The sequence below is a fragment of the Haliaeetus albicilla genome, chromosome 13 (assembly GCF_947461875.1).
Source record: "Haliaeetus albicilla chromosome 13, bHalAlb1.1, whole genome shotgun sequence".
NCBI classification, from domain to species: domain Eukaryota; kingdom Metazoa; phylum Chordata; class Aves; order Accipitriformes; family Accipitridae; genus Haliaeetus; species Haliaeetus albicilla.
The window spans coordinates 39,603,631-39,621,743 of NC_091495.1; the positions used below are offsets into that span (position 1 = coordinate 39,603,631).

Below are 18,113 nucleotides of genomic sequence, written 5' to 3' on the forward strand. Positions count from 1 at the left end.
TCCTTCTCCAAGCGATGGAGGAGCCAACGAGGAGAGGTGCTATGCTGGACCCTCTTCTCACCAACAAGGAGGGGCTGGCAGGGAATGTGAAGCTCAAGGGCAGCCTTGGCTGCAGTGACCATGAAACGGCGGAGTTCAAGATCCTTAGGGCAGCAAGGAGGGTGCACAGCAAGAGCAGACTTTGGCCTCTTCAGGGATCTGCTGGGTAGAGTACCATGCGATACAGCTCTGGAGGGAAGAGGAGCCCCAGAAAGCTGGTTGATATTCAAGGATCACCTCCTCCAAGCTCAGGAGTGAAGCACCACAACCTGACAAAGAGGAAGTCAGGCAAAAATGTCAGGAGGCCTGCATGGATGAACGAGGAGCTCCTGGACAAACTCAAACACAAAAAGGAAGCCTACAGAGGGTGGAAGCAAGGGCAGGTAGCCTGGGAGGAATAGAGAAAAACTGTCCAAGCAGCCAGGGATCAGGTTAGGAAAGCCAAAGCCCTGATAGAATTAAGTCTGGCCAGGGACATCAAGGGCAATAAGTAAAGTTTCTATAGGTACATCGGTGATAAAAGGAAGACTAGGGAAAATGTAGGCCCTCTCCAGAAGGAAATGGGAGACCTGGTTACCCAGGTCATGGAGAAGACTGACGTACTTAATGACTTTCTTGCCTCAGTTTTCACCAGCAAGTGCTCCAGCCACACTGCCCAAGTCGCAGAAGGCAAAGGCAGGGACTGGGAGAACGAAGAACTGCCCGCTGTAGAGGAAGATCAGGTTTGAGACCATCTAAGGAACATGAAGGTGCACAAGTCCATGGGACCTGATGAGAAGCCTCCACGGATCCTGAGGGAACTGGCAGATGAAGTTGCTAAGCCACTATCCATCATATCTGAGAAGTCGTGACAGTCCACTGAAGTTCCCACTGACTGGAAAAGGGGAAAATTAACCCCCATTTTTAAAAAGGGAAAAAAGGAAGACCTGGGGAACTACAGGCCAGTCAGTCCCACCTCTGTGCCTGGCAAGATCATGGAGCGGATCCTCCTGGAAACTATGCTAAGGCACGTGGAAAATGAGGTGATTGGTGACAGCCACCATGGCTTCCCTAGGGCAAATTGTGCCTGACAAATTTGGTGGCCTTCTACAACGGGGTTACAGCGTTGGTGGATAAGGGAAGAGCAATTGACATCATCTACCTGGACTTGTGCAAAGCATTTGACACTGTCCCACACAACATCCTTGTCTCTAAATTGGAGAGACATGGATTTGATGGATGGACCACTTGGTGGATAAGGAATTGGCTGGATGGTCACACTCAAAGAATTGTGGTCAACAGCTCAATGTCCAAGTGGAGACCAGAGATGAGTGGCGTTCCTCAGGGGTCAGTATCGGGACCGGCGCTGTTTAACATCTTTGTCGGTGACATGATTGAGTGCACCCTCAGCAAGTTCGCCGATGACACCAAGCTGTGTGCTGCGGTTGACATGCTGGAGGGAAGGGATGTCATCCAGAGGGACCTTGACAGGGTTGAGAGGTGGGTCTGTGTGAACCTCATGAAGTTCAACAAGGCCAAGTGCAAGGTCCTGCACATGGGTCGGGGCAATCCCAAGCACAGATACAGGCTGGGCGGAGAATGGATTGAGAGCAGCCCTGAGGAGAAAGACTTGGGGGTGTTGGTTGGCGAGAAGCTCAACGTGACCTGGCAATGTGCGTTGGCAGCCCAGAAAGCCAACTGTATCCTGGGCTGCATCAAAAGTAGTGTGGCCAGCAGGTCAAGGGAGGTGATTCTCCCCCTCTACTCCGCTCTCATGAGACCCTACTTGGAGTACTGCGTTCAGCTCTGGGGCCCCCAGCATAAGAAGGACATCGACCTGGAGGGCTGGAACACCTCTCCTATGAAGACAGGCTGAGAGAGTTGGGGTTGTTCATCCTGGAAAAGAGAAGACTCCAGGGAGACCTTAGAGCAGCCTGCCAGTACCTAAAGGAGGCCTACAAGAAAGCCAGAGGGGGACTTTTTACAAGGGCATGTAGTGATAGGACAAGGGGTAATGGCTTTAAACTGAAAGAGGGTAGATTTAGATTAGAAGAAGGAAGAAGTTCTTCACAGTGAGGGTGGTGAGGCCCTGGAACAGGTTGCCCAGGGAGGTTGTGGCTGCCCCATCCCTGGCAGTGTCCAAGGCCAGGTTGGATGGGGCTTTGAGCAACCTGGGCTGGTGGAAGGTGTCCCTGCCCATGGCAGGGGGTTGGAACTAGATGGTCTTTAAGGTCCCTTCCAACCCAAACCATTCTATGATTCTATGGCTTGTTAATCTTTTCCTAACCCTGAACTCCGAGCTAACGAATCCTGGTGTGTGTTAGTGGGATTCAACAGCCCAAGGCTTCAAGCAGGCTCCCTGCCTCTCTCGGAAATGCCTCTCTCGGAAGTGACTCACCGGAGGCTGTGGATGAATAACTCATAACTGACTGATGCTTTTCCAAGCACTGCCCAAGGCAGAGGCAACGGCAGGTGAGAGCCTGAAAATGGGTGCCAGGGCTCAGGTGGGGCTGCAGGAAAAAAGCTGCTTGCCAGGTACAGAGTTCAGTGTATTGAAAATCTGGGTGCCAGTGGGGCTGTTGACCAGTTCACTGGTGTCACCATCAGCCCCAGGACTTAGAGGGAGGCAGCAAGGCTCCTCGGGTCCAAGGGCATCAGCAGAGCTGTAGCTAATCCACTCAAGATGTGGATATTTGGGAAGCATCTTCTCTTTGGTGACCATACTCATGGCAGAGCGAGCCTTGTGCGCCTGGCCACGCTGAGCAACGGAAACCTGGTTTTCTCCTTGCAGAAGTTAGAGCCTGTCTATGCAGAAAATAATTAAGCTGAAGTGTGATTTAAAGGAGAAGAAGAACTCCTGCTTGTTTCCTGGGTGGGTACTTCTATTACAAGCCCCAAAAGTATGCAGGGCCCTTTGTTTAACCAAAACCATGTGTTCTGTGCTCTAGATACCACTGACTTCAGCTGAAGTCATTTGTGTCCTTAGAGAACATTTAATTTTTCAGTTAGGTCAGAACAAATGCTAGTCCACCGCATTTGCATATTCTGTGCATATTCAGTCAGATGGGGAAGGACCTGGTCCATCCTCTCTGAAAAATCAGCCTGATGCTCTTTAGGGAACTGCTGTGCATAAACTCAGACAGGAGGAGGCTGGATGTAGAGCAAGGAGGACACAGAAGTGGAGCTTCCCGGTTTGCCCCATAGTTTATACTGGGCCTTCAGACACATCTCAGCAGCGGGAAGCCAACCCTCAGCATCCAGACCCCGAGACCTCATCCTCCTCCTGCCAAACACTTGTTACGAAGCTGCAGTGCCTTCTCCGTCCGTATCAATCTCCCCGTTTAGAAACTTCGACTAAGAGAGTTATCTGCACTGACAAACCACAGAGATAATATTTTTACACAACTCCAAACAAAGACGGCTTTGTGTCCAGCCCGTGGGTATTTAAGCTACTGAGTGAAGTCCGTGATGCTCGCCTTTTCCCACTCCCCAGCCGTCCCGCGGGGTGGGACACCCTGGCAGATACGTCATTCACCCGCCAAGCAAGAATTTCCACCCTGGCTGTGCTGGCATGCCGACGTTTCCATTTAAGGCTGATTTGCAGGACAGGCTCTGGTCACGGGAGAGAGAGGGGCGTGTGTTTATCACCCAGGGACAGGCCTCCCAGCAGGCACCCACTCCTTATCGCTAGCAGCCTGCTCATCCCTGCGGCTCTCTCTGAACCATGAGCCCCCCAGGAGCTGGGGAGCCTGCACCGCAACAGAAGCATCGGCATAAATTAAGCACATTGAGAAGAAGAGGGGACCCACCGTGGTTTTGGGATACCAAATTCCCCCCCAGCTTCCTCAGCTCTGTTGCAAGTGGAAAATAAAATGAGTGCAAGAGTTTGAGCAGGACCGTGGTTTGCGTCCCGCTCCCTTGCCGCAGGGAGAAGGGAGATTGGAGCCCAAACTGCCCACAGAGGACAGCCGTAATAAACGGCCGGCAGTCTGGGGAAGCCTAGTCTTATCGGCCGCGGCTAGTGGTTAACCTCGTGCGAGTTGGCTGCTCCTGTGGTGCTCGATGGTTCAGACCCTTGAAATATTCGTGTCCTGTCTAATGCGGCATCTGTTTGTTCATCATCCATCTTTAAAAGAGATTGGGGGGGGTGAAGGAGGCTCTAATCTCCCCTTCCAGAGCATCTTGCTTTTAACTGTGATCCTCAGCACACCCCAGGGAGGTGATGGGGTACATGCCTATATATATTCTTTTTGAACATCAGCATTCAGTTTTACCTGCAGCTTTTTGTTGCCTTTCATCTGTTTTTGTGCCTGGGAGGGATCTGAAGCAGCCCGATAATTTTGACCTTCCCTGCTCTGGATAAACAAATGATTTGTCTCATAAATAGCAGGTTCCTCTTTAAAAGAGAGAGGAAAAGGTCTTGCGGGCAGTCGAGGCTGTGAACTTCGTGAGAGCAGAGCTCCACTCCCCACTGCACCACAGATCATTTCTTGGGCAAGCCTGGGCAAACTATTCAGTCCCTCGGTGCCTCAATTTCCCCTCTGCGGCAGAGGGATGCTCAGACTTCTGTCTTGACTCCCTTTGTCTGCCTTATCTTTGGGATCCGGAAGATGCTCAGGGCAAGCGGGTGGATTTCCTCATCCTTTCTCCCTTCACATTTCCTGATGCAGCTTCCCCGCCTCCGAGCACGCTACTGCTGGGCAGGGGAAAGGGTTAAACTCTTCTCCTTACCCTGCCAACTCAGACGGCTCCTAAAAGCAAGGGGAAACTTTAAACAGCAAATGTAGAGTTGGAACTAAGATCTACCCCTCTCCCTCCCCCCCTCCCTTTTGTCCCCTTGAACCAGGACTTAAAAGGAGCTCTGGGATGAAGGAGAGGGGTGAGGGTGTTGCAGACTGTGAGCTGCAGCCCAGGCTCCGTATCCAAACCAAGGCACCTGCCAGCTTTGAAACTGGAGCAGAAACTGGAGCAGAAACCTCTAGCTCGGCAGGCCTGTGGTTTGAAATGATTGATATTGCCTAAAATCCAGCTTTCTGCTCAACCTTGGAGAGTCCCATCCCAGCTTAAATCTCTGTGGGGCGAAGCTAGGGTGTTACAAACTCCTAGAACAGCCTGCGGCCGCCCCACAGATGCCCGCTCTAGCAGCACAACTGCTCCGGCAGCAGCAAGACCCGCTGGCTTGGCAGGGCAGAGCCACCTCCTGCTGAACTGCTGCCCAGTGGGGCCAGTCTCATCCCCTGCCACGTGTAAGCCCTGAGACTCCATGAAGGGACCGAGTTGCTGTTGTCACATCCCCTTGCACAGCTACAAAAGCAAATTAAAAATTGCCTTTGGGGGTTATACACTGAGGATGCCTTGCATCTTTTCCCCAAGTTTCTCAAAGCACATGGATGCATTCTTCAGCCAATATGTATTTTTAGTATCTATCTTGTATCACAGTTTTTTCCGCAGCTGAATTTCCAGGAAGGAGTTTCTCCTGTGGCAGGGTTCTGCGGGAGCAGGATTAGACCATCACTTGGCTCTTTTATTGCCGAACATGTGATGCCGCGGTCTAACAGCCTCCAGCACTGCAGGTTCAAGGCCAATTTTCTCAGGTGTATAAACACAGCCCCGTGCGGTTCCTTTGAACAAGACTCGTGGTCAGATGCCGCCATTCAGCTTCCTGGATGCAGCGTTTGCTTTGCTGACAAAATGTGCCCTCCTTAGCAGGGAAGAGCCAGGCTGGTTTTTGGCAGGAGGGTTGCCGGAGATCGCAGGCCCTTGGGTATGAATGGCTTCACAGTTAGAAAGCAACGTTATTTTGGGGCTAGCACTGAAAGGATTAATATAAAATTTCAGCTTGACACAGAAAGCTTGGAAGAAGATAAAAATAGGCTCTTGCCTCTGCTGAGTCATCTCCTGATTTAAAACATGGACTGGGGTGTGTTTAAAGGCTGCTCTGAGACCTGCTGCCTTCATCTAGGTCTGGCCAAGGGAAGAGAGCCAAGGTGGTGTTACCAAACCTTCTGAATGGACCATCGCTGGCTTTTATTTACTGATGTCAGTGCCCTCTTTCCTCACCAAGACACTGCGAGTCAGCCGGGCTGCATTAAGGAGCGGCTCTGACGAAGAATGTGAAATAACCTCAATGAAAACGAAACCAGCAGTCACCCATGGTTGCAAGCAGCCTTGCCTGAGTGCACCGCAGCCCCAACAGGCTCCGGCACAGCTCAGCAGCCTCGGGAAGCCCTCGTAATAAAAACACAGGGTAAAACAAGCTCCACGTCCTGTGTCTCTGAGGGCACAGCTTGGCTGATTTATCCCCGATTTCTGGAGAAACCGTGTGGGCACAGGGTGGCTCTTGTGTTCCAGCAGCTACAGGGTTAAGCCGATGACTGCACACCACTGGTCTGACTCAGAGCTCACCAGAGAAAAACCAACCAAAGCAATAAAGCAATCCTTCCCTCTCAGGAAAGCCAAACACATCTGAGAAACCTGGAAAGTCCAAAGTCCCAGCACATGTGCTGGAGGTGTTAATGGTTCTGTCTCCATCACGCAAGGGCCAATTAACCACGGATTGTGCCCACGAGGGACAGGGCACTCCAGTGCCGAGGTCCCAGACATAGCTCGATTCCCCCCTGCTCTGCAAGAAACAAGAAATATCACATACGGTGAATGCAGTGATACAGGAATACCCAGAACTTGGCAGCTCTGCTTAAGCGACAGCGTTTGGCTCCCCTTTTTTTAGTAGCATTGAGCTTTGCTCTGAAAACATCAGGCTTTGCACAAAGAAACTCCTATCTCTCGCTCCTCTCCTGCATCCTGACATTCACGTGATGCGAGGCTGTCGCCCTTGGGGAACTGGGGAGAATGGCAATCATGCTGCCACATGAAGGAAGAAAAGAAAAGCAGCTGTGAAAAGAGAGGAAAGCCAACATCTGTGGATCTTAGCTGAGACTCGAGGCCTCACGAAGCAGTGCTTGCCGCCAGGGCCCTCAGCTGCCCTGGCAAGGCCAGGTGTCGGCCCGCGCTGTTCTCAGGGTGCACTCGTGGGTCAGGGACGTCAGGCAGGCACTTTAGCTATGCGGTTTCTCCCTCTTCAGATCTCCTCCAGTGTTAACAAGCACCAGCTGCCTGCAGCAGTCAGAGGAGCCGGTGCTGGGACAATCCCGCTCGCCACTGCGGTGCGACCAGCTCAGCCCCGTGTGGTCTGCGGGGTTCGTGTGTGCGCAGCACGCCCTTTGCCATCAGCGATTGCACAACCCTGCCCGTGCAAACGGCTATGCACTGTTACTGGAGGGATTTTTGCTAGGAAGGTATGGTGCAGTGCTGCAAGTGCCTGGGAGGATGGGGGATCTCCAGTCTTGCATGTTTACAGCCATGGCTGACCCGGCTGAACGATCACTTCTGTGCATGCCCAGCAGTGCCTGCATGCTGCACGCCCACCAGCAGCCCGTGTGGGTCTCTGCACCACAGGAGCGACCCAAATAAAGTGGCAAAACGCAAATAAAATGACAACAGCTTAGTTTTAACTCGGTCCCTCTATATTTGAAGACCCCACAGGCAAAGCAGCCCCTTGCCACGTTAATCTTGTGTGGTTCAAAGCACGAAAAGTTGCTCCCCTTGGCGTTTTCACCAGGCGCCCGCTCGCTTTTGCTCCTGCTTGGGTTTGGAAGGCGCAGGGGGCAAGGCTGACAAGCCCCAGCGTGGGGCCCAAGGGGGAGGCCCCCCAGGGCAGGCCCCCAGGGGCCTCAACCTCCAGGCCTGACTCCAGCAAGGGGCAGGGGCCCCATTCTGCAGAATGACATCACCCCCGATGACATCACCACGTGATGTCACGCACGTGGGAGGCCGGGGGTGTCTGTTTTGGGGTGGGGGGAGGGTGAGGAGCAGGACGAGGCCTCGACCAGGCCCACTTAGCTGCCGCCATGCATGTCGGGAAGGCGGCGGCGCCCAGTGCGCAGGCGCAGGGCCGTACCACGGCGGGCGGGGGGGGGGCGGCGCGGGGCGGCCCACACAAAGGCGGCCCCGGGGGGGGGGGGTGGAGAGGGAAGTAGTGCGCATGCGCTGTGTGTGTCTCCCCGGCAGCCAGGCGGGTCCCGGCCGGGCGGAGGCCGCGGCGGAGCCGGGGGCTCGCGTAGATGTGCAGCCCGGGGGGGGAGCCGCCTGGGCCGGCCCCGGCGGGGGACCTGCCGCCCGAGTGGGAGACGGACGACGAGCGTATGGCTTTCCTTTTCTCGGCCTTCAAGCAGAGCCGTGAGGTGAACAGCACCGAGTGGGACAGCAAGATGGCCTTCTGGGTCGGGTTGGTGCTGGCCCGCGGCCGCCGCCGGGGAGCCGTGCGTACTTGCCTGCGAGACCTGCAGCACAGCTTCGAGCGGCGCGGCAGCCTCCCGCTCGGCCTCGGCACCGTCCTCCGGGAGCTCCTCAGGTACCGGTGGCGGTGGTGGTGGGGGGGGGCCTGGGCCTGGCAGCCCTCCCGCTGCGGGGGCTGGAGAGCAGGGACGGCCTCGGGGGGGTCTCTGGGGAGGGGGGACGACGCTGAGGAGGGGTGGTCGCAGAAGGAGGGGGCGTAAGGGAGCTTTGTATTTAATGGATGCGGGCAGGGAGAGCTCCATGTCGTGCCAGCCTGGAAGATGCTCGCTGTGTGCATGGCAGGGAGAGCGGTGCAGGGTGCTGGACAAATAGAGGGGTGCGAGGGGGAACACGAGGGAAGGCTTGGTGCTGTTCTTGGAAGGGGGGTTGTGCCTGCCTGCACGAAGTGCTGGGAGTGTGGGAGAGCGTGAGGGGGTTTTGTTGCCGTGCCAGGGCTCGCAAAGGAGAGGAGAGAGCACAGAGAGGTCCAAGGGAATACAGGGTTATGTTGTCCGGGGGAAATTTGGGAGCCCTGTGCAAGGTAAAGGGTGGACAGGGAGTCAGAGGAGCTCACCCTGGGGCTCGCAGGAGGCGTGGGAGGGCAGTGGGCCGTGGGGAGTGCAGGGGATCCCAAGGGAATACTGTGCTGGGAGAGCTCGCAGGTGCAGGGGGAGCTTTGTGTTAAATCGGGTTATGTTCCCTGAAACAGTTGTTTCGATGACCCAGCTGCGAATGGTATGTAGCGGTGTACGGGCATGTGAGGATGCGGTGTGCTGGTATTTGCAACCAAGTGTTTTGCGTTGCGAAACTAAAGCCTGGGACGGATACCCTGAAGAGACTCAAGAACAGCAGGAGCTAGCGGAGTCTGTGTCTGTGACATAACAAATAAAATCTCTGGATCTGAGAAAAGCTATGCTTGCAGTTTAACACGCAAATGAAGCATCCTGAAATGTGCAACTGTCCCCTCTAAAAAGTGACCCTCACCATGAATTTCCTTGTTTGATGCCTCATCAGTTTCAAGTCAGAAAACCTGGAGAAACTTGCCAAAGTGGAAGAATAGTAAACTAAAGACCCTTGTGTCCAGAGGAAGCTGGGGAGGAGTGGAGACCTCTGTGTACTTTCATACCCAGTAGTAACATGTCAAACTTTAGCTAGAAACTAGCTTTTAGTTAGAAAACACCACTAGGACTGTGGATGTACAAAGTGTAGAGCAATGTTTCATTTAAAAATTCTCCATGCTGGCACTCTTACTCGCTGCCAGTGAAAGGGTTTAGGACTGACCGTATTCAGTTCTGCATGCATGTCTTCTCTCTAGACGTGGCAAGCTGCAGAGGGAGTCAGACTTCATGGCCAGTGTAGACAGCAGCTGGATCTCCTGGGGTGTGGGAGTCTTCATTCTGAAGCCCCTGAAGTGGACTCTTTCCAGTGTGTTGGGTGACAGTAAAATACCTGAGGAGGAGGAAGTTCTGATTTATGTGGAGCTGCTTCAGGTGAGTGGTGTTGAGAGCTTTCATCTTGAGAATATGCATCTCCAGAAAAATCACGAGTCATTTTATGTGCTATCAAGGAAGGATCAGGGTTGAATAGACCTTCATTTGTACTCCTTAGGTGTTTAAAAGCCTGTAGAGAAATGGATGGAATAACTCAGGGATAAGAGATAATTTATATCTACAGATGTTCCTTGAAACTAACATAGTGACTTCTCGCTGACTTCCAAGAAATGGGAGGGGCAGGCTTGCTTGCTTGTCTAGGAAGGCAAGTAGTATGCTGTGAGACCGCTGTAAACCTCAGGTTTGAGTTTGTGCAAGTGTAGTATTGAGTATTGGCAGATTGAGTGCCATCCGTATAGGGAGAAACGGGTGACGTAGAAGTTGCTGGCTGTCAGTCCAATGGATCATTGAGCTGAACTCGCATGTGTGTTATTAAAGGCTGCTTTCACTTCAAAGCCTGTGCTTTCAGCTTGCCTTTTCAGACATGATTAGAACTGCTCTTGGATCCTGTCAAAGACCCTTTTCTTTGGCACATTGTTAGTGGTAGACCTGTGGGTTGCATTGTGAATTCATGTAACTCATTGTTGCTCAGTCTGACTTGGATGGTGCGGTGCTGACACTTGAGACCTTGGGTCCTTCTCTGTGTTGCTGTGTGACTGTTAAAATTAGCACCAAGACTTGCTGCTGTTGCATGCAAGTGGCATCTCAATGACTGGGACTAGTAGAAATGCAAGAACTCTTTAGATGTGTTCCTTTCTTTGTAGTTAGTCCGATAGCAGATGGTGTCTTCCCTCTGCAGTTGGTATTCCACAGCCTTTTCAGAGGGTGTGTGCCTGGGAGAGGAGAGAAACCTTTTAAAAAGGTGCCTGGAAAACCACAAGCCTTGATGTGGAGTCTGGGGGTGGATGGAAAGAGTTGTTTCTATAGTCTTAAGTGGACCTTAACTCTCACTTGAAATGGGGAAGACTTTTCTTTTTCCTCTGTCTACATACAAATGATGCAAAATGACTCAATGAGCACAATTACAGTGTGGATTAAAGAAAAGCTTTTATTGGGTTTAAACTTGGGGCGGGGGGGCAGGGGCATTTCAAGAAGGGCAGAGGAAGCCAGCTTGCTGCCTGTGTAGTTCTTATGTTGTTCCATAGCATTTGCACAGGGATTGTGAATAGTATAGTTTTGGTTCTTGTGGAAAACCGTACTGTTTTTCATTCCATTAATGGTGATATTTTTAAAGCACTGTAATTGCTTTTGAAAGTGCACATACAACTCATACTGAAAGTCTATCTGGCCCAAAATATGATGCATCTAACTTTTCACCTTCAGTGAGTGGGAGGAAGCAGGTGTGGACTTGGCAGCTGTTGTGAAAGAAGGAAGAGTGCTGTGTAAACTAATAGACAGCTCTGTTGCTTCCTTTCAGGAGAAAGCAGAGGAAGTTTATCGCCTGTATCAGAACTCTGCACTTTCTTCTCACCCTGTTGTTGCCCTGTCAGAGCTGCGTTCCCTCTGTGCCAGTGTTTGTCCAGATGAAAGGACGTTCTACTTATTGCTTCTCCAGCTGCAAAAGGAAAAGAGGGTCACGATCCTGGAACAGAATGGAGAGAAGGTACAGGGTAAAGGTGACTGCTTTTGGGTGGTATAATCCCTGTCTTGCATTTCACCTGGCTGGAAAGAATACTTTATTGGCTAAATATGGATGTTCTTTGTTTGGAAAAGGAAATTCTATATACTCCAACATTGTAACCTGGTTATAGATGAGATTAAATCCTCATTCTTGCATGACAGGTTCTTCAAATGTTTGTAATACACCTATGTAATTTAACAGCTAGAAAATCGGCAGATACTGTAGTTATCTACCTGCAGGTTGACCGTTCCCAGCTACCCAAATTAAAATCGTTCCACGCCACTGGAATCAGTGTTCCACTTTCTGTGAAAAGGTTTTCCTGTCTGTCAGTAACTACAGAGATGCAGGCACTCTCATCTCTTAAGATGGCATTTTTCCCTGTAGTGTTCTGTGCTGTACAGTTCCGTACTGAAGTACTCGAAGTATGACGTTGCCATACGCTGTACAGAGCACCAGGACAGCTTTAAATGTTTAAGGTGTTCCATTATGGCTTCTTGTTTTCACACTGATGTTACTTGATCCTGTCTAGTTTAATATTGGACTATATGGTGACTGGTAAGTCCTCATCGATCTATTACAAGGCTTAAACTGAGGGTATAAAAGCATCTTGCCCTTCCATCAGAGTGAAAGTATTTCTAGTGCAGGCACAGATTCTGGAGACAAGTGACTCGAGCATGTGGTTCTCTTTCTTTAGATAGTGAAGTTTGCCCGAGGCCTTCATGCCAAAGTCTCCCCAATGAATGATGTGGACATTGGAGTATATCAGTTGATGCAAAGCGAACAGCTGCTGTCACAGAAGGTGGAGTCCCTTTCCCAGGAAGCAGAGAAGTAATTTGGGGAAGGGTGGTGGGAAGAACGTCTGTGTGATGTAGAACTTTGTATTCCCGTGACATAGTTAGAACAAAGCTGCTGCTTTCTGAAAGTGCAGGTCACTCTTTCCTGTTCAGTAAATGTAGCAGCCACAGTCATGTGGTAGGGCAGGTTTTCAGTCTTTGTTTCCTATCTCCATGCAGTGAATGGATGTCAGAAGTTTTTGCAAAGATTTGGAATGCATTCAAGGACTACTTCTGAGAAGCAACAGTGGCTTAAGGGTAGTTCTATCCAAAATGCATTGTTACGCGGTCACCTCTGGATTAGAGCAGGGTAGTGAGGATGGTTGCTGATTTGTGAAATAACTACTGCTTGCAAAGGAATAAGCTGCTTTTCCTTCTTGCATCTGTACAGGTGTAAAGAGGATGCCCGGAGTGCTTGTAGAGCTGGGAAAAAGCAATTGGTAAGTACTGTTCTACTTGGGAGGAACTACAAGTTAGGTGTCTTGGAGCTGGTCCGTAACTGCAGATAATGAGCAGGGTTAGCCACTGTATACTTGAACTTGGATGTGTTGAAGTGTTGTTTCTGAGGCCAAAGGTCTCCTTAAGGTGAAGATAAGAATGTATTTGTCCAGAGTGATGTGGTGAAGAGAAGTGGAAATATCTAGCTCTTAAAACCAGCTGTTGTATGTGTGCCTTGCTGCACAGGGATTGCTATTTTTTTTACACTTCCTTTGGCTGCTGCCTGGTTTGTGATCCAAGTCTGCATATGTAATGTCTCCAGGCGCTGAGATGTTTGAAATCCAAACGAAGGACGGAAAGGCGCATTGAAGAGCTTCATTCCAAGCTGGATGCAGTGCAGGGGATCTTGGATCGTATATATGCCTCCCAGACTGACCAGATGGTAGCGTGTTAATTTTGTCTTGTACTTCTCGTGTTAGCCCTGCATTTGTGTTGCTTTACCTGCTTGTCAGAGCTCATGTCTGAGGGGTGTAAGCTGGCTGGCGAGACTTTAATCTCTGCTCTGATGTTGAGGTATTGTGCTGAATAAACCTGCTTGTGGCTTTATTTTCTTCTTGTGTGCTAGTGTTTCTCTGAGGGTCCTGCTTGGATAACAGATCTTGAGAGAAGCTTACGCTGTCTGTTGTTTGTTCTTAGTTAGCATTATGCATCTTTCTCTCGCTTTTTTTTTTTTAAGGTATTTAATGCCTATCAGGCTGGTGTGGGAGCTCTGAAACTGTCTATGAAGGATGTTACTGTGGAGAAGGCAGAGAACCTGGTGGATCAGATACAAGAGGTATTGAAATAAGAGCACATCTAAATAAACAAGCAAGTAGTGTGTAGCTGTACACATCAAGATTGCCCAGCTATTAATGCTGAGGCTTCTGGCGCTGTTTGGTTTCTATTCCGTGTGTCACCAGAGCAAACTGACTTAATCTTGATCTTTTTAGATCAGCAAGCAGGGGTCTTCAGATAACTGGCTGTGTTTGGTTTTATGTATTGTTGGTTAGTAATCACAATTTACGTTAAATTTGTGCGTTTCATGTGTTCTTTTGGTTAGCGATATTATGCAAGCACACAACTTCCTTAGAAAATGTTTAGCGAGATGTATTAAGAAATACAAGTCATAACTTTTGGAAGCTAGAATGCAACTACATGCATAAAAACAGGGTCTTAAAACTGCCTAACCCATAATCTTCTGCAATTCAGTAAGGGAAGGGAGACGAGTTTATTCTGAATGAATTGAAATTAAGAGAGTAATCTGTCTGCATAAGCTGGTGTGAAAAACAGAAAAGGATTACTTTTTTAGCAACTTCAGCTCCATGTACTTAAATGGTGGCTTCAACTACTGAGCTGAGGGGCTGTCTGTAAAATTTCATAGCTGAGAGGTATTGGTCTTTAGCTTCCTTTTTTTGTTAGCCTAAGCTGCAATATGGGCTTGTTACTTATGTGAAAAAAGCTTAAGTTAGGGAGATTTTTAAATTCTTTTTTTTGTCTGTGAAATTCTGTTTTAGGTTTGATTCTCAAACATGCTACTTGGTATTGTAGCACTTACTAAATAATATTTTGTGTTACCGCTTTTGCTACTGAAAAAGCAGTCATGTTGCAAGTCTCTCTTTTTGCACTAGTACCTGCTGCCTTTAAGTCAACTTCTGATTTTTTTTGTTATTTCTACTTTTGACATAGGTGGCTACAGTAAGACATAAGATTAGCTTATATTCTGTATCAAATGCTGTGTATTTTTCCTCAGCTTTGTGATACTCAAGATGAAGTAGCCCAGACTCTGGCTGGAGTGGGGATCAATGGTCTAGGTATGTTTTGGGGTTTTCATCCTTTGCTCATTTTCTCTTGCCACTGCCCTTTGTGCTTCCATCCCTTCCCTGCTCCCTCCCCACATATGTCTAGTCCGCCTTCCTGGGATGATAAGCACTTACGGAAATACCAAGGATGTTGCTACTGGTGCCTTGAGAAAGGAGTGATGACTGACAAGTTTTCTCTGACAGTGGGTTGCAGGGGAATTGGCATTTGTGCATCTGCAAATCCTTGCAGTCTCTAAGTGCTGGTGGATTTCAGTTCAGAGTTGTGTAACATTGATGTAAATCTATTTTTAGAGTGGCTGCTGCTTTGTTTCAGATCTTTTGCCTTTGGCCTGTGTGGTGCTGCAGCTTGTTTGTCTCTGCTGAAATGTTTTCTTGCCCTTAGATGCCTCAGCACAAAGGCTTGTAAAGGAATAGCTTCTTCCTGAGATCAGGACTGAATTTTCACCTTTTGAAGAAGCACAGCGAGTTCGTTGTTATTATGAGTAATGATGGATGGGAGTAATAATACCTCTATTAAAATTGGACTTTAGTCTGTACTGCGATTATGCTACTTAATTCTGCTTGGAACTGAATGTTTTCTTTAATCAGCAGAGATGGACACGGAGGAACTTGAGAAGGAGCTGGACAGTCTCCTCCAGGACTCAACTAAGGAGCCTGTAGATCTGTCTCCTGTTCCCCAGAAGGTGCTGAATCCACCCATTTCTGATGCTGAGCTGGAAGCTGAGTTGGAAAAGCTCTCTGTTTCTGATGGAGGTAAGGATGTTAGCAAGTCGTGTTAGCTAGCTGCTATTAGGATCTATGACAGCCTTGCAAAATGAAAGATGTCTAGCAGAACTAAAGTCTGAGCGAGAGTCTTTCCCACTTCCAGTTACAAGGTTGAAAGCAAGCCCTCCTGGTATCCCTGCCAGGTGCTCAATGGCATTGTCTTTCACTACCAGACTCAGTCTTGAGAGAACTGCCCTCTTTGCTAGAAATTCTGCCTGGTCTTTTTGCCATGGGGTATAGGAAAAGTTGAAGGCCCTATGAAGGAGCTAGTGCTTGGACTAATTTTTTTTTGTCATTGTTTAACAAAGCCAGGCAGTGTTTTTTGTACGTTATGTTAACAGTGATAAAGTAGACCAGCATTTTCATGCCTGTTGCTGCCAAGCACGCAGCATCTTCTCTGTCCTAGAATGCTTATTATGTCTTATGTGTTATAGGTATGATGTCTGCTTAAACTAGTACTAAACTAGTCTTTATTTAGTAACAATGAGTGACCAGAGCTTATGGGTGTGAACTGCATGCTGAGTTTTCCCTAGACCTGTCTTGGACAGGGTAAATAGACTTGAATTTTCCTTTCAGGAATCTGTAAATGAACAATTACACAGCACTGTCCATATAGGTTTCGTTTTTTTCTTATTTGGGCAGCTGATGTTGTAAAGTTTCAGAGCAGAAGAACACTCAGCATTCCATATGAAACAGGAAGCGTGGGTTTCCAAGAGAATGCAATTGAATATTGAAGCACTGAGGTGCTCTGAAATGATATTTGTTAGTTATGGATGTGGTTGATCTAGACCCTCTTACTGATGAAAACTGATCTCTTTCTGTTGCAATTTTCTTCATAGATATGGTACAAAAGACTCCCTCTGCTTCCTCTGAACCCAAAACAGCTCTGGGACTGAATCTCTAAAGACCCAACAGCATCCTGTTGCTGCAGTTTGAGAAGTTGTCTTAAGGTTCCTTAACTAATGACTAGAACTTCTGGGGAGAGGAGTAATGCTCCCCTGTTCTTCATGGATATCACTTTGCTCAGCAACAGGATCTCCTGCCATGACAATCCACTCTGGAACTGGCCCCAGCTGGTGTTTGTCATCTCTGTGCCAACATCTGCACTGGTCTCAATTTGACTTGTGATTCCCAAGTCACTCTGCGACATCCAGTCTTCCCTTCTGGGAACGCAATTCACTATTCTGCCCAGTGAAGATAAACTCTTCTATGTCCATAACAGTGCTTGTTTTTTGGTTTGTGGGTTTTTTTTTCCTTTTGCTGTGGCTGATGTTGAGAATCTGAGTTGCGGCGGTATTGCAGTTGCTCAACATTTGGCTGTTTGTGTGGTTGTTTAAAACACTTGGCACATAAGTACTGTCCTTGACATAAGTTATCTGCAACAAGCTTAAACACCTGTTGATAGTTCTATCCCTCCCTGTCTGTATTTTGCACGGTCGTGGACAACTAGACACTGTAACTGTTAAATTGTAGGAGATTTTGTTGCTGCTCTAGGGGGCAGCAACTGCAAGCACAAGACAAAAATAATTCCTCTTTCTGTAATGACACTAAGGCCTTAAAAGGGAGACCTGCAAAAGATTTAAAATTAAGGATTCTCTTACGCTGCCTGTTGTGACAAAGGCTTGCGGTCACTATAATGCAATTTTCTGCTTGCTGTTACTTGAAATTTGAGCTGCTTGCTATTTTTGTATCTTCCCTGTTTGCAAAACTTCTTGAGAGCTGCAGGGTGATCTGCTTTGAGCTCTCATACTGGGTGATTTGGGGTGGGAGGAGAAGGGATGCATCGTTTTCCCTTTGAGAGGATGGTTTCATACAACAGCCTTGACTTTGCCTTCAGTCTTGATGATGCGATTCCACAGGATTATGGGTTACCAGAAAACCCCAAACAAAACTGTAAATGTTTCTCATGCAAAAAACCCCAAGCACAGCAACTGAAGGTGTTTTTTTAGAGGCTGTCTTTACTCATCTTTTGCAGGTCACTTTTTTATTATGTGTATGCACATGGAAGAGCAGAAAGCCTGATACCTAACACGAATAAATGAATTCTTTCAGGAGGGGAATGTGCTATTAACTGGGCTTTCTGCACACAGAGCCTGTGTGTGGCAGCGGAGTGACTAGCTACACATTGATGCATTGCCAGTCCTCCTCTCTCTGCACCTATCCCTGACTCGGAATGTATTCCTGTCACCATTTCTATGCTGCCTCCTGTACGAAGCTCCACGGCTTGAGCTGTGTGGATAACAGCTTGGGTGAATGCTAAACTAGGGCTGGAGTTCCCATGTCCTGTTAATTATTGGTGAGCCAGCTTTAGCCCCAGAGGACAGGGGAAGAAATTACAGGTGTCACTAGGGTGCTGTGTTGACTCTGCCTTCATAGTCACTTTGTACAAGAGTGCAGACTCCTGCCAGAGAAGGTGTGCAGTAGCCAGCTAGCAGTTTACCCAGGCTGCACACGGAATTATGTGAAATGACTTGAAGCTCTGTATTCCTTTCCTTTGTAAGTAAACGGGAGAAAAACCACTGTGTTTTCTGCCTATGTGTAATAAAGGGGAGGAACCAGAGTCCCTTGTGGTGCCTCCTTTTCTCTGTGCCACAGATCACTGCCATATTAGTGCTGTTCCAGCTGTGCTTCTGCATCTATAAAACTTGTCTGCTGAAAGTAAATGGGCAGTTTCCTGGGCTGCTTTGTCAAAAAAAAATAATTGAATAACTGCTGTACCAGACTTTGAGTTCCCTGAGCCTTTTCTCTGTGTTTA

At 48.8% G+C, this 18,113-nt stretch overlaps 1 protein-coding gene across 2 annotated transcripts; it reads left to right on the forward strand.

Moving 5' to 3' along the window:
* The first annotated feature begins 8,052 nt into the window (after positions 1 to 8,052).
* On the forward strand, positions 8,053 to 17,918 carry CHMP7 (charged multivesicular body protein 7). 2 transcript variants are annotated; one of them, XM_069801048.1, is made up of 10 exons: positions 8,053 to 8,428; positions 9,668 to 9,842; positions 11,260 to 11,445; positions 12,158 to 12,291; positions 12,688 to 12,736; positions 13,057 to 13,176; positions 13,471 to 13,569; positions 14,524 to 14,584; positions 15,182 to 15,346; positions 16,198 to 17,918. In XM_069801048.1, exons 1-10 carry the CDS (start codon positions 8,139 to 8,141, stop codon positions 16,260 to 16,262), a joined length of 1,344 nt encoding a protein of 447 aa, XP_069657149.1. In that variant the 5' UTR covers positions 8,053 to 8,138; the 3' UTR covers positions 16,263 to 17,918. The 2 variants fall into 2 exon arrangements, with proteins under 2 accessions (XP_069657149.1, XP_069657150.1); XM_069801049.1 differs by having other exon boundaries at positions 8,055 to 8,428; positions 15,185 to 15,346.
* Positions 17,919 to 18,113: the final 195 nt, after the last annotated feature.

Bases quoted from the DNA above. Each gene is read 5' to 3' on its own strand.
- CHMP7 (XM_069801048.1), top strand. From the start codon at position 8,139: ATGTGCAGCCCGGGGGGGGAGCCGCCTGGGCCGGCCCCGGCGGGGGAC. The intron at 9,843-11,259 runs GTGAGTGGTGTT...GCTTCCTTTCAG, and splicing joins TTTATGTGGAGCTGCTTCAG to GAGAAAGCAGAGGAAGTTTA. The intron at 14,585-15,181 runs GTATGTTTTGGG...TTCTTTAATCAG, and splicing joins AGTGGGGATCAATGGTCTAG to CAGAGATGGACACGGAGGAA.